The sequence below is a fragment of the Liolophura sinensis genome, chromosome 6 (genome assembly GCF_032854445.1).
Source record: "Liolophura sinensis isolate JHLJ2023 chromosome 6, CUHK_Ljap_v2, whole genome shotgun sequence".
Lineage (NCBI taxonomy): Eukaryota > Metazoa > Mollusca > Polyplacophora > Chitonida > Chitonidae > Liolophura > Liolophura sinensis.
The window spans coordinates 55,201,399-55,216,511 of NC_088300.1; the positions used below are offsets into that span (position 1 = coordinate 55,201,399).

General features: G+C 37.5%; 1 protein-coding gene across 6 annotated transcripts in view; it reads right to left on the reverse strand.

The window, feature by feature from the left end:
- Nucleotides 1–15,113, reverse strand: part of LOC135468189 (ankyrin repeat and SAM domain-containing protein 1A-like) — a 75,091-nt gene that overhangs the window by 58,787 nt on the left and 1,191 nt on the right. For 5 of the 6 annotated variants that reach the window (XM_064746294.1, XM_064746296.1, XM_064746291.1 and 2 more), the window contains exons 2-7: nt 14,728–14,808; nt 14,026–14,182; nt 13,685–13,759; nt 11,927–12,148; nt 5,400–5,475; nt 1,864–1,965 (exon numbers count right to left, since the gene is read on the reverse strand). In XM_064746294.1, coding sequence (XP_064602364.1) covers nt 1,864–1,965; nt 5,400–5,475; nt 11,927–12,148; nt 13,685–13,759; nt 14,026–14,182; nt 14,728–14,808 — 713 coding nt within the window. Of the gene's footprint in view, nt 1–1,863; nt 1,966–3,879; nt 3,995–5,399; nt 5,476–11,926; nt 12,149–13,684; nt 13,760–14,025; nt 14,183–14,727; nt 14,809–15,113 lie in introns of those variants that run through there. The other variant, XM_064746297.1, reaches the window with a different exon arrangement.

The window sequence follows — 15,113 nt, forward strand, 5'->3', positions numbered from 1 at the left end:
TAGCCTCCCCTCCCCTCATTCATCTTTGAGATGCTTCACTGCATGTATTATACTGTCACTGTGAGGTAAATGTAACAGATAATAAGGCTAATTTGCCAGCTATCTGTGGTTGTAATTTGTGAAAAACTATTGGAAATCATTTTCATTCAATTTTAAACCTTTTTTTTTTGTTTTTTGACCCAAGATCTGAACAGTACATACAATTGCTATTTAAAGAAACTTTTTCCTAAACTGTTTGAAATCATGTTCATTTGAATTTATACCTTGGCTTGTTTTTTTCTTTCAACTAATGCCCTCTATACCTGTTTGTAGATTGAAACTCCACTGTGTTAAATTTGTAGATAACATACAATCACTGTTTTTAAACAGAATTTTAAAACAGAAACTGGATAATGTAAAATTTTACACTGCACAAAAATCTTTGCATGAATATATTCATATGAGATTATCTTGAGCTTTTGTAACAGAACAATGAGGTCTCCTAGGCCCACAAGTCCTCCAGTAATACATACATTGTTCTAATGCTCCAGGACTACATCCTGTTCTGACTGCAATCTATACCACAGCCTTATCAGTTAAGGCCTAGAATAGTCCCAGAGTACTTAAAGCAGGCTTTAGTCAGAGCTGCAACCACAGGTTATTTCTGTCCCTGGAGTGCTTAAGCCTGCGATTGTCCTGCTATCATGTGTGAATGTCACCCTCCATGTTCTTGATGATTAATTTTCTCCAACGTATAACACTCATCACCCCCTATCATCCCATTGACCTTTGAGCTCAGTACTATTTCAACTGAACACTCATAACACAGCAGTACCTATCATTTATTGAGCTCAATAAAACAGTACAAGCTAACAGAGTGTCAACAAATGGCAGTAATTAAGGGTAAATGGATGTTTTTGGCAGGACAAATAAATAAAGGTCATTCCTCTGTTATTTCATAAGATTATAGGCATTACAAAACACCTTATGCCCTTAGCATGTAATTTAACCTTGGTGGGAAAGTACATGTACACCGTAGGCTATGTATCTGTTCATATTACATTCCATAAGAGTTCATGCTGACATATACATTATCAGGGAAAGCTGAAGAGATGTTCAAAACCCTTCTTATGTACTGATATGCTTTTAACAAATGGAAATGCATGGCTTTCCTGGTAATAGCAAGTTGGCAGACTTATTTCTTAATTTTAACAATGATAATAATTACTTAATGTTATGCTTTAATATTGACAATTATATTACTGATGAGTGGAAGTAACAAGACAAATCTCCCTTTAACTCATGAAGAGTAGCCCAGATGTCGGTAAAATGTCAAGACAAAATCAGCTTTAATAGAATGAGCCGGGCTTGAACTCTTGGCTATAATTGTGATAGGCTTGTAAATCATGACATGGTTCATCCACCTTAATGATGTGAAATTTCCAGGCATTGTCACTTCCAAAATTCACATTTTCCAGAAAACTAGTAATAAATAGTTAACAATCATATGTCGAAATGAACTTATCAGTTGAATTTTCACTCATAAACAGCTGAGTATAAATTAATTTATATGTATATGCCAAGTGACTGTTGTGTACATATATATTAGCCCACAGCCAAGTTAGTTCTCAATTTCAATTTTTTTTCTTGGCCTAACTACATGTACAAAATTCACAGAACTGAGAGTTACTTTTAACTTTTCCAATCTCCAGGTTTCTCAGTTTTAAAGACCCTTTATGAACCTTGCATAACATTCGTTCACTACATGAACAGTTTCAAATATTTAAAATACTGCAGACACAGAGAATGAGAATTTATAGCTATGAAAGCACTTTTCTGTATAAAAGAATGCAGTTGTTGATAAGGAGGAACCTGTTTGCTTACCTTTGATCAGTGTTATCATGTCCAAAGCTATCTGTGTGTTCAGAGCTGTTAGTATATCAATGGCTGTTTTCCCTTGACTGTCCTTCTCTGATACAGGAATACCTTCAAATAAAGAAATACAAAATTGTAGAAGTAAATAGCTCAACAATGGTTCTAAAAATTTCAAAAGCTTATCTTTGCTGGCATCCAGGAACAACTTCAACATAAAGAGGCTTCATTTTAGAATTCCATCCCTGTAAATGCATGCCAATATATGTATGAAGATTCAGGGTAAGTGACATCTGAAGTACATAAATAACACACTTGTGCACTTGTGTCTATCATAACAGCGTACATAATCATGCATGCAGAAAAAACCAATCACTGCAAAAAACAAAAAAACAAAACAAAAACAACTTTTGATTGTTGAAACAAGATTTGATAGCATGGCTTCGACAGGGCTTGCCTGTAGGAGACACATAAATGCTCCTCCCTTATGCCATTGTGCTTTATATGACTGTATGTAAAACCTCAGCTGAATACATACAGAACATTTTTAGATACTACATATACCTCTAACATTTACCATAACATCGATTCTAATACACAACAGACCCAGTCAGGAAGTTTGTTATTTACAGTAATTGTTATGAAAACAGTGCATCAACGATGGAACATCCTTCTTGTGTTATTGCGCTATACATGTATGCAAACCCTCATTACATGCAGGACCTGTTGAGATACTACCCCATACTACATCTGCTGCAACATTGCTTTCTCTGTTATTGAACGCCGATGCTCCGAGCATAACATAAACTACATAAGCTAAAAATACAATTTACTTATACATAGCTAACTCACCACCCTGCGCAACAACCACATCACCCCACATAGCTAACTCACCACCCTGTGTAGCTTCCACATCACCCCACATAGCTAACTCACCACCCTGTGTAACTACCACATCACCCCACACATAGTTAACTCACCACCCTGCGTAACTACCACATCACTCCACATAGCTAACTCATCACCCTGTGTGACTACCATATCACCAAACATAGCTAACTCACCACCCTGCGTAACTACCACATCACCCCACATAGCTAACTCACCACCCTGTGTAACTACCATATCACCAAACATAGCTAACTCACCACCCTGCATAACTATCACATCACCCCACATGGATAATACATAACCCTTTGTAGCTACATCACCCCACATAGCTAACACACCACCCTGCATTGCTAAGGATCCCCAGGTACCTTTACACTTTTAAGTGTAACATTAAAACTGAGTGGGAGGTAACTGCAGCTGGATTTGAACCTGCAAACTAAATGCTTAAGGGTTAGTGGTCTGAACTTAATCTAGGCTGCTTGGCCAAAGAGGCTCACCATACACAGGCATCTCTATGGATTCTTTAGTTTGATTCTATGCTGACTAAAGATCTCAACAAGGCATAAGCACATAGGAAAAGCTGTGTGAAATCTTAGAAATATTGTAATTTTCCATAAAAATACCAAATTACCCATCTTTTTCCACTCTTCTTACATGTAGTTCAATTTTTACTAGTGAGCTTCACAAAGTACTGGGCTATTTATTTATTTATGTATCTGACTGGTGTTTTACGCTGTACTCAAGAATATTTCACTTATACGACGGTGAACAACATTATGGTGGGTGGAAACCGGGCAGAGCCCACTGAAAAACCCACAACCATCCGCAGGTTGCAGGCAGACGTTCCCACGTACAGCCGGAGAGGAAGCAAGCTACTGGGCTATGCATGACAAATGATCATGCATGATTTAATGTTTTGGTATTATTCAAACCACTTTCAAGAATGGAGTCTAATGGCTGTGGAAGTTGGTTGATGCTTCAAGATCGGAGTTGCCACAGTACTCTACTTTGCTAACTCAGAAATGTCTGCTGTTTTCAATTGGAAATATCAAATGAAACAAACCACATAATCACAATGATGTATAACACAGTCTGAAAAATAAGTTGTCTTAAATGTAATGGAACAAAGTTACGTACCTTGTCACATTTTATGATAGACCAAGAAAAAATTGACAATCACCACCAATACCATACGCCTTTGATGAAGGGTTCTGCTGGCCTTGCCACAGACAACCTTTCTACAAATCATGTATCTGCAGTATGTTTACATGTATTTGCTCCAACAGGCACAGAGGTAATGATGACACTTGACTCTGTGGTGTTTATATGACTAACATGGTACAAGATTGAAGATAATACATTTAATGGCAATGAATGCAATGTAATAATTGTATGCAGCCATTATGGCGGACAGCACATGGTGGAATGCAAATATCTATGACAAAGTGCCAGAAATCGTTCTAGTTGGTGCCAGTGAGCACCCGGCTAATATTTAACACAAATACTCCAGGGATATTTCACAGGATGGCCAAACGTGCCCAGGGCCTCCTGTACAACTTAACACAACCCATCCCAAATTAAAGCCACAATTGTCATGGGTTGCCTGCACCAATGTTTCACACATGCACGGCATGGCTCAGTCAAAAATCAATGAGAGAGGGAAAATTTTAGCCAAAGAAGAAAACCACACTTGTAAAGATATGAGCTGATATCATAACAGTCTGAAAATGTAGAACAGAAGTTAATTTGTGCCGTCTCTCTCAAGGCCACCTAAATGTGTAACAAGTGCCAGAGGGAGGGTTGGGGACTGAATTAATTACCCAGCAGACCTGTTCTGAGGAGGCTAGAGCAGATGTTAGAAATGTCTACACTTAAAGCCTTATCTCCAAGACAACAGGCTAATCTCAAGCTTAACCTTCTCATTAGCACTGGCATTTCCTCCTGACAAGTCACCAACAGCACCCTGTATAACTAACAGTATGCAGACAGCACTAGTATATGTCACCGTATACCACCTTCTGGACAACAACAGAAACACATGTAACGGAAGCACCCGTAGGTCGTAAATGCATGATTATTTTTGTACTGTCATCTGTACATGTAAGTGCAGGAATTTTCCCCTTAGAAATAATGAATGCTTTATGCATATTAATCATCAAGCAGTGTTCAACATCTGTGGAAATCTTGCGAGAGCCATGGGATTTTAATCTACTTTTTTCCTTTACTCGTAAAACGCTTTACGTGGCTCTCCAGAGATTTCGTGGAAGTCAAATACTCGATATTAAGTCACAAATCGGTGAGGTTTATTTTGTGTGTACATGTACTTATATTTTCATAACTGTATGTTTCATTTTTTAGAACAAAATTTTTCTCCTCAGAAGGACACTAAAATAAATTAAACACCTAAATTACACACAGGTGCATGTAGCACTCCAAATGGTCAGCAGAACCTGTTTGCAGCTGTATAATTCAGAAAGCTGTCAGCTGAGAACGTAAAGGTGGCCCTCACACTTGTACGTGGCAATAGTGAGTTCCAGCCTCTTAAGCTTCCAGGGGGAACAGCTCTTATAGGGAAGGTTCTCAGCCCGCTGATTAATAATTTGTTTCTTCACAAAGGCTTAAAGTGAACCTTGTTGGGCACAGATCTATGTACTTACCTTTGTCAAGCAATAATCTAATGGCGTCTGCTTTACAGTAACAGCATGCCTCGTGCAGAGCTGTGCCATGGGATGTCTGGAACACAAACACATTAGCCATTAAGCACAGAGCTTACATCTGCACGGGATTCCCGGAAACAGAACACATATACAAGAGAAAGAAAAAAAAGAGATTTATCCTGAATATTTATTATTTTTTTTTTTTATTTTTTTTTTATTTTTTTTTGCATTTATTTATGTGATTGTTTAACTCCATACTGAAGAATTTATCAATTACACGATGACAGCCAGATATGCTGGTGATGGAATCCTGAATGTCTCCAGTAAACCGTGCTCTTTGGTTAGTTATTATCAAACTTTCCCACCTGGGACAACACATACTTGCATATCATATTGGTGGAGGCAAATTATCTTCGTTGAATGCAAGATTGCATGAAAAGACACAAGAACGTGTTGAAGTGCTTATTGCCTCCAAGGTCCCAATGACAATAAATGTGAGGGAATCAAAAATGTGTCTGCCCAAGGCCAGAGTTGAACCCACACCTTATTCATTACTGGCTGAGGATTGCACACTTTACAGCTAAGCTACATTAATCTCCCTCAACAAAAGAACTGTTATAAGTTTGAAACAAACATACACAAATAATGCTCATAACAGTCTAAAGCTCAGTCACGGTAATACATGTGTATAAATTAAAATACTTCACATGTACAATGCATGTGTATACATCCTACAGTAGACGTACACTGTACATATAGATAGTAGTCTGTGGAAACACTTTATACATGTATGAATTGTTTACAGACAGGTTTATATTTATATCCAGAACTGTTTCATCCTTATTTAATTTTCAGGGAGAAAAAAACCATTAAAAAATAGAAGGCATTGCTAAGGAATCAAACAAGAAAAAATGTAAAAAATCTAAAAGAGGAAGTCAATTACAGGGTGCAAAGTAATCAATACTTTGGGTCAAAAATTCAAATTTTATTTGATTCCTTCTCATGTCTGGCCATTTAAATATTTTTGAAAAGGCTTTTGAAGGACACAGCAACACCCTGTGCAGATCACTACCTTAACATCTGCACACCGTTGCATTTGTTAGCTGGAAATGGGGAAGGAATTTATAGTCCAACCAAATCTAGACCAGATACATGCAGCTTGCTCAAATATGGCATCAATCTGCTGGGATGATTCACGGCTTGGTAAAACAAATATTTCCTTGATAACACATGTAATGCGATCACTGAAACTGTTCAAACATTTATGTGTTCTATCTTCACTCAACAACTCCATCAATGTCAGACAGAAAATTATACCCTTCAGGTTCAACAAATAATAGTTAGGTAACAGCATATGCCGGTGTTATTTTACGCTTGATTTCTGAAAAGTTCTATGGATATGAAAAAGGTTATACTCTTACATACAAACATTATAACCGAGAGTGTTTTTCCTTATAAATACAGACTGTAACATCCCTCGAGGTTTGCCCATAACAACCATGTCACATCTATCTAATGGACAGATCAGAAAAAGGCTCCAGATATCACACACATCTAGTAAATTACACAAGAAAGCCATAAAGTGTATGTCTGTCCTTTCACCTAAAAGCAAAAAAAAAAAAAAAAAAGAGGGAGTAATTTTCATTCCTATAGATGCTGATGTTAGCAATATTGTCAGCCATATTTATCAGCCTGGCCATTGATCATAGCCTTGAGAATCAATAGGAAGGCTGTGCTATAAGTGGAAAGTCCGAACAGTGGCACGTACCTCCATCTCCAACCCTAGAGAGCGAGCTAAATGCCGGTGGTACAGTGGTTTGACCTTGGGCTAAAGCCCTGTACCTGAGGGGGATGACAGTTCATCTGATTTGAGCGAGTCAAGACAAAGGGAGAGGAGGGCATGGCTGCAACCATAGGCTTAGCTAAAGAGAGAGAGACACAGAGAGAAGAATCGGCACATCCTGAGGACATGCCAGTGTTAGAGCTAATGGCCAAAGTATAGATTTTGGAGGCAGCATCACTTCCGTCACTGTCACTTCTCATTTACACACATCATCTTACCACAAGAGACTCAAGAGAAAAACACATGTTAACATTTGCATTCAAGCAAAGTACCTTAACTGTATATTGCATTAAATCCCTGTTGATTTCCCTCTCTTCCTTCAATTTATTTTTTAATGTCATAAGCAGGAGCTATATTTAGAGGCCCTGATCTATCATGTCGGTGAGGAAGCTGAAGCACCAAGTCACCTATGTCTTGACACAGCATCCCTCATCAGATTAATACCTTATCCTAACACAACAAAAGAGCAGCTGGTCTTCATTTTCTCACAGGCTGAATCCTACCAGGCTAAAGTCCTATCAGACACTTTACATCAGAGCCACATGTCTTTAAGATCTTTTAGTGAAGGATTCAACTGATGTGAAAACTAATGTACATGATATACATATTCAGGAAAAAAAATAATGGAACGCCTTCTCAATTTTCTACATTTATTTTCAGGGAGTATTCATGTTCATATATTTCATCATTCAGATCTGTTTATGAGCTATTTTATATGACCAAAATGATATCCTTGAGCTCATTTCTGGAAAAGAAATCCTTCTTGTGGTTTCAGCAGGACTAAGTTTTTTTTTTTTGCCGATATTTTGTTGATAGTGATACTGAAATTCCCCCTCTTAAGTCTGTCCAATCTTTATATTTTTATGATTTTCCTGTTTTTTTCAAAGCTTTCCGATCAAGTAAAAATATCTACAACAGGAAAAATTACTGGAATAGTCCACATGTGCCACAAATTAGAACTTTATCTTTATACCCTCCCCTGATGTTGGGAAAAGATTTATTCTGCCCATAAAAGAACAATTTACATGCTTGTCGCGTTAACAAGTGCTGGTATAACAATGCCAACTATCCTAAAACTGTTTTCTTCAATGGAGATGTACAATTCATGTAGACATAAATAAGGGCAAATAGACTGAAATTGACTGATAGACACATCAATAATAACCAGTTCCCAAACAAACTTGTCAAACTGGCGACCTCAACAAATATCAAGTTTTCTAGTTGGCTGATATAGTATTTGGACTCGCAATTGCGGTCAGTCAGATTATTTTGATTGACAGCACTGACCGGCCAAATCAGAAAGAGGCTTGTATTAACCTGGTTAAAGACATGTTAAAAAATAGGTTAAGCAGGCCTAGGTGCCAAAAAGTATTTAAAGATCTTAAAAAAAATGAATGTAACAATATTATTAATCCTTGTTCTTTTATAAATCTATGATGAGTTGTTATCTATAATGATCATCATGGTGATTTTCATTTTGAGTGAAAAGCATTTTATAGTTTTCAATGGAGGTGTTGAAGTGGCTTATGCAATTTGAGATTTGGCTCCAGCTGATGAAGTGACCTACATTTGTACACACTGAACTGTCACTTGTACACACAACCAGGTAGCTTGTGTGCAGGTAAGCAGGCTGTAACCATTTGCCCTGCTATAACAATGCGCTCTACCTGCCAGGTGTTAAATAGGTCATTATAACAACACAAAGCAGACACAGTGGTCTGTATGTACATGGGATTGATCCATGTTAACATGGAGTGAGTAAGTGAGTGAGTGCTTGGGGTTTAAAGTTGTACTTAACAATTTTTCAGTCATATGACAAGGATGTTAACATGGAATCCCTGTGACATCATCAGTATCAGCAGTGACTCTGAGTCACACCTCTTCTCTGTACCCATGCACTGTCACATACGGTATATGTACATGCATGCTACAAGTGGGCTGGGAGTCCAACATACCGGTGGATGTAGGGGCCCAGATGGGCAAAGTCCTCCCGGACAATACACTGTGTGTCATATCACACTTGTCACTGTGACTGAGTGGCTAGGACATCACTGGGCAGTATACAAAGAATCAGCTGTGCAATCTAGTTTATGAACATGAATATATCAAAGTTTCTAAAAATATGAGGATGTATGAAATCAAACTACACATTTTCTAAGTTTCAATGTTCATCACACACTTTGTTTAATCCTCAAAAAGAAAATCTCCACATTCAGTGAAACATATTACCACATATGATTTTGGACAGAAGAGCAAGCAATAATTAAGTGCTTTATAAGATAACCCATTTGTTCCATCATTAAGTGTGGATTTCAATGCATGTATTCTGTGGAATATATTTGGTCTCATGTCTACAATCATGGAACAAACATGATGAATCTGTTTGTCAATAATTCATCTCACTAAGAAATCTCTTCCAAGGTTGTACGCGTCTAAAAATACACAAAACCTTAGGTAAATGAGAGTTTTAGAAGGGCATTATCAGGAGGGATGGTTGCTATAATCTGTTTTGACTTCTACATGTATTTCAATCCTCAAGGTCACTAGTATCAAACAAAGGATTTCTGCCAATCTTTTGCTTAGCTATGTATTTGTGACTTGTCTGTAAACATTGTGCTAACAATCCACCTGCCAATCACAGGTTGAACAACAGGAGGTAACCTACATGCAGTTACATGCACATACATACAGCACATTGGCTGACAGCAATCTTAAATTCTCCTGAGTGAAACAAAAGAAAGATATATTTAAACTGAAAAATGGATCACAAAAGGTCACAGAGAATATGTGATATTCTTCCAGATAACTCTCATGCATCCATTTCACAAGTGAGATGTACACATTGGCCAAGCTTGAAATTTGACAGATCTAATGACATTTACAATAATAGAAGGGCTATCAAATGATGCAATCTGAACCATACAACACAGTAACAGACTTTACACGAACTCGTAAAAAAAGCAAATATCCTTTTCTCCAGAACCCTTCATGTATCTCACTCAAGTAAATGCCAAGGTTTCCATTCCAAGTTTAGAACTAATTATACTGGACAAGCAATTTATGACTAACATACGTGTATGTAACTGATTCCACAGAGTATATGTTCAACACAAATAGCAATATGCCTAAGGCTTGAAAATAAATCACTACCACCAACCCGCTAAAAAAATGTATGACATTTGAAATCATAACTGTGCCAGCCAGATTATATTTTTGAAACTGTTAAAATTTAATTTTATTGCTGTATACAGAATCAAGCTTTCAGTTAGTTAGATAGTTTTTGTATACATTTACAATGAAATTGACAATAAATTCTATTCTGCTGAAGGTGTTCAAGAAAAGAAAAGAAAAAAATGCTAATCTTCCAGTTTACCTCAGCAGTTTTCATAGGGAGTCAGTGCCACCAAAGTGTAGATTGGTTATATATTTGCCAACTTTATCTTTCTTTCTTCCAAGTTTTTTATTCCCTGTGCTCACTAAATCATTTTGCAGGTACAATCTTCCATACAGAATAAAGCAGCATGTGTGTAGACTGGGATCTGAAGTTGATGTATAGCAGGCCATATGAGACTGCTTTTCCATCCACTATCGTTGGTAAAATGCTATATATTACTTTCAGTTTTCGTCGTCAGACAGACAAATTGCTCCAAGGGTAAAGGAATGTTGGTTGTGTGGGAATCTACATAAACATGGTGGTTGGCAGATACTAGCATACATCACTATCTGTTGCAATTCACTATTTCTCTGTGTATCCTGCATACTGATTAAATATTAATTTACTTATCCATTAAAGACATTCTGTAATGTATTGTGGAATATTTGTTTTTCCTGCTGTAATTTCATGTTAAACAAATACACCATTTATTCCCGATATGAACTTCCCTATTATATACCTGCTTCACAGCGGTACACATGTGCCTTTACAACACATACTAGATATTCTTCATAGAGCTGACCTTTTCCTTAGTCTTCAGTGAATTACATATGTGTTAAACTAACTCTGCTCTCTATACTTCTCCCAGGACCTGTACATAGATGTACGCGCTTGTCACTTAACAGTCTCCAAGGCCACCTGCACATAGACAGTTTTACAAGGCTGTTCTACGTGTACATCTTTCAGCATTAGAAAAACATACAAAGAAATCTGAGATACTATGGGATCCTCTGACTTTGGGACCAGATTCCAGACATCAGAGCAAAAGATATAAATTTCTATTTCTGTGTATTAATTAATCTTCCAATTAATAAAATCTGCTAGAAGATTTTATATGACAAACTGCTGAAATTTAATTTTCTATAAAATGAAGAGTTTGAATTCCAGTATTTTAATGATGTGGGGGGAAATGGCTATAAAAACTTTGTTAATCATGTAAAAATTCTAATATTCAGAGTTTTCACCAAAAATACCTCAATATTACTCTCAAAAGCATAACTACATTAATGATCAATCTGAAACAAACATATCACTCTGTGAACAAACTACAGGGATATTTTTTTTAATAAGAATTGGGTGATATTGCTTGCCTTAATGTACTTCTGTTAGCCTGCACAAAGCAGTCATATACTCTATGTGCTTGCAGAAACCGCAATCCAGCACCCAGTAGCTGGGTAGGTCACTGCCGAGCAGAAGGTGACATGATCACCATTAGACTACTTGTGTGTAAGCTGGTACAGGTATGCTTACCTTGAGACCAATCTCAAAGCCTGTGTTCAGAAGGCGTTGCACTACTGCGACGTGTCCAAAACGGGATGCCAAGTGTAAAGGGGAGTGTTTCTGATGAACATGGAATGCTAATGAGGGATGCTTGGTCATGAGGAGTTGGACAACTTCATCTCGACCATACTGAGCTGCCAGATCTAGGGGGGATTCCTCCTTGAGGTTACGTATCATTGGATCTGCCTGACCCTGTAACAGCCACAGAAATCATTCCAAATAAGACATTTAACAAGTAAAAAGTATGCACACATAATTTGTCTCTTTAGTAACAATCAGAGAAGTTGTGTGTAACTGACAATAAATCAGAAGACAGTACATGTATATGGAGTAAGTACAGTAGACTTCATGTGGAATGACATGAAAAAACTCTGCCTCATCCCCTCTGTGTTGAGGATTTGTCATACTTGAAGTTGGCATGTAAAAATCTCACACCTTCCTCATAAACAATAACATGCACTAGGTTGCTACAGACATTTCAAAACAAAAATTCATGACTTTGTCATGACTTTTTATTAAATTTACAAACTTCATGACTATTCTGGTTTTATCAGGACTCTGGATGCGATACAACATTAAAAGCTGTAATCAGCTTCCCATGTCCATGTAATTCCAATTTAGTATGTTAGTCTACATGCACCTTTTGTTTCTTTGCAGTCGGAACTGTCCTCCTATTGCAGAAGAGTTCCTTTTGATGCGTTTTTATATTGGAAACCTCCATTAAACACAGAAAACATCCTCCACACACGGTTTCCAAAAACCACCCATGATTTACTTTTATCCCTTTTCAGTAGCACTGAGTGCAAGTCGGCATATCAGGGGACAGGATTTGTTTAAGTTGTTATCACATTAGGAGTTCGCACAACACTGTCACTGGCTTTATGAACAAAATGTTTTATTATTTCCTGTATACAGCTTTGCCTGCTAGACATAAATTACGTGATCAAATTATGGGACAAAAATCATGTGATCGATAGGTAGACACATGGAAATTTCGAGTCCTGTGATTGTAAGTGACTTGTTTCTACATGTAGATAAAACCAACCTGTACGACAAAAATTTCAACTGAGGGGACTCGTTTCAGTGTTAAGAAATATTGACGGAAGTTGACAGTCTTTCAAATTACGCCAGAATGAACAAGAGATGTTGAACTGCACAAGTGCAACGCACGTGCATAGGTGTCGCTTTGATCGCAATTTGACATCTTTATCTTGTCTGCTGGTAGGCCTAGTCTTGAATACAGAGAGCCCTGTAGTTTAAACCTGGATCTTTGACGTGACACTCCACATGCATAAAGGTACTGGGTAGTCCAGTTTTCTCCGAAATTTCCATTTATCCCAAATTAAAGATAATAAAACAATCAACCTGTTACAAAGTGAATGTACTAAAATTGAAAATGATTAAAACTGAGGAAAACATGAAATGTTGGTGTTAGGAGCATAGAATAACTGCTCAGTGAAGTGTGAGCTTGTTTATTACATTCTTAAACTGTCAGAATAATCCCCTGATCACCCCTGATCACCCCTGATGCTCTCCCATAGTGCCCAGTCACTAACAACCACAACTAATGCAATGAATCCTGGGATACACTTTCCGGAACCCAGGGCGAAACTTTAGGTCATTTAATGTACAGTGTTACGAGTAAATCAGGTATTTATACTAGCTCAAGGTGTGTAGTGCATATAGTACACAATAATGGAACTATAACACAAATGTAAAAGTACATACCTCTGCTAAAGCAGCCACAGCCTTGTAATGCCCATACTGGGCTGCACAGTGTAATGCAGTGTCCCCATCGCTATTCTGAAAAGAACAAAAAACAGAAACACAATCTTTAGAAAGTACCAAAACATTAACCACTGTATTGATACCTATTTACTAATACACTATAATAAAATGTTCACATTTAATTTGCAGCATATGAAAATTGCATACATCAAATATGAGTAGATCAAAATTACATGTACATGGAATTTATTGAACTGAAATTGAAACTATCTGACTTTCAGCCTTAAGACATGTGTATTATTTGTAGATGTGCCTGGACCTAAGATAAAGAGTAAGCTGACCTGGTTATTCACTTGAGCTGGCACACTTCCCTGTGTGAGGAGCAGATGACAGACCTCAGCGCTGCCAGTCCAGGCTGCCATGTGCAGGGCAGTACAACCCTTCTCATCTGAGATATTTGGAGAGGCTTCATGGTGCAACAACAGCTGCACAGCTTCTCTGTGTAATCATTAAAACATATTAAATTACAAAACTGACAAATCTTACTCAGCCAATTTGGTTACAATCGATGTACAGGTTTGTCCCACTGGAACACCTCAAATTTGGTAGGTCTCCGTGGGACACACAATATATGTTTATACTCATCACTGACCACATTCTATCATATTTGTCATTTGCCATCTACACCAAAAGTGGCATGTGAAATGTCTGAGGTGTCATAGATACAAGTCGTTAATGGACCAACTACACAGGTGCTACATGTGATTATTCATGGTACTGATTTTTGAACTGGTGTATACTGAAAATCATCTATCATCTACCTGCTCTATCTCTGACTTCAACTCCTGCCAGTCAACCGTGAACTAGACACATTTATGGCTTTCACACGTACATGTACAGATAGGTAAGTCTGACAAACTAGTGAAAACAGACTTGACCCACAGAGTGAGTGAGTGAGTGCTTGGGGTTTAACGTCGTTCTCAACAATTTTTCAGTCATATGACGACGACTTGACCCACAGAACTACGTTCAGTGATACATACTTATGACCAGCCAGGGCAGCCAGATGAAGAGGCGTGTCTCCATTTGCATCACAGCAGTTCACATTTACAGTTCTTCGCAGGCTGAAAGAAAGGGTAACACCAGATTTTTTTAACGTACATTTATGAAAGCATTTAAAAAATATATCAGTAAAACGAATTCTTCAATTAGCCAATAATAAACTCATTTGTTTCCCTATTTGTATGGAAGTACCATCGCTCAATGGTCTGAGTAACATTACACACTGTCTCATGTCCAGGGCCATATCTAAAGCCATTTTAGTTCTGGAAAATGTCTGAGCTTGTAAGTTGTTGGTCGCTAAAACTAATCATACTGTATTAAAACTTACCAGTAAATTGAACAAAAATACTACGGTTTACCAATATCA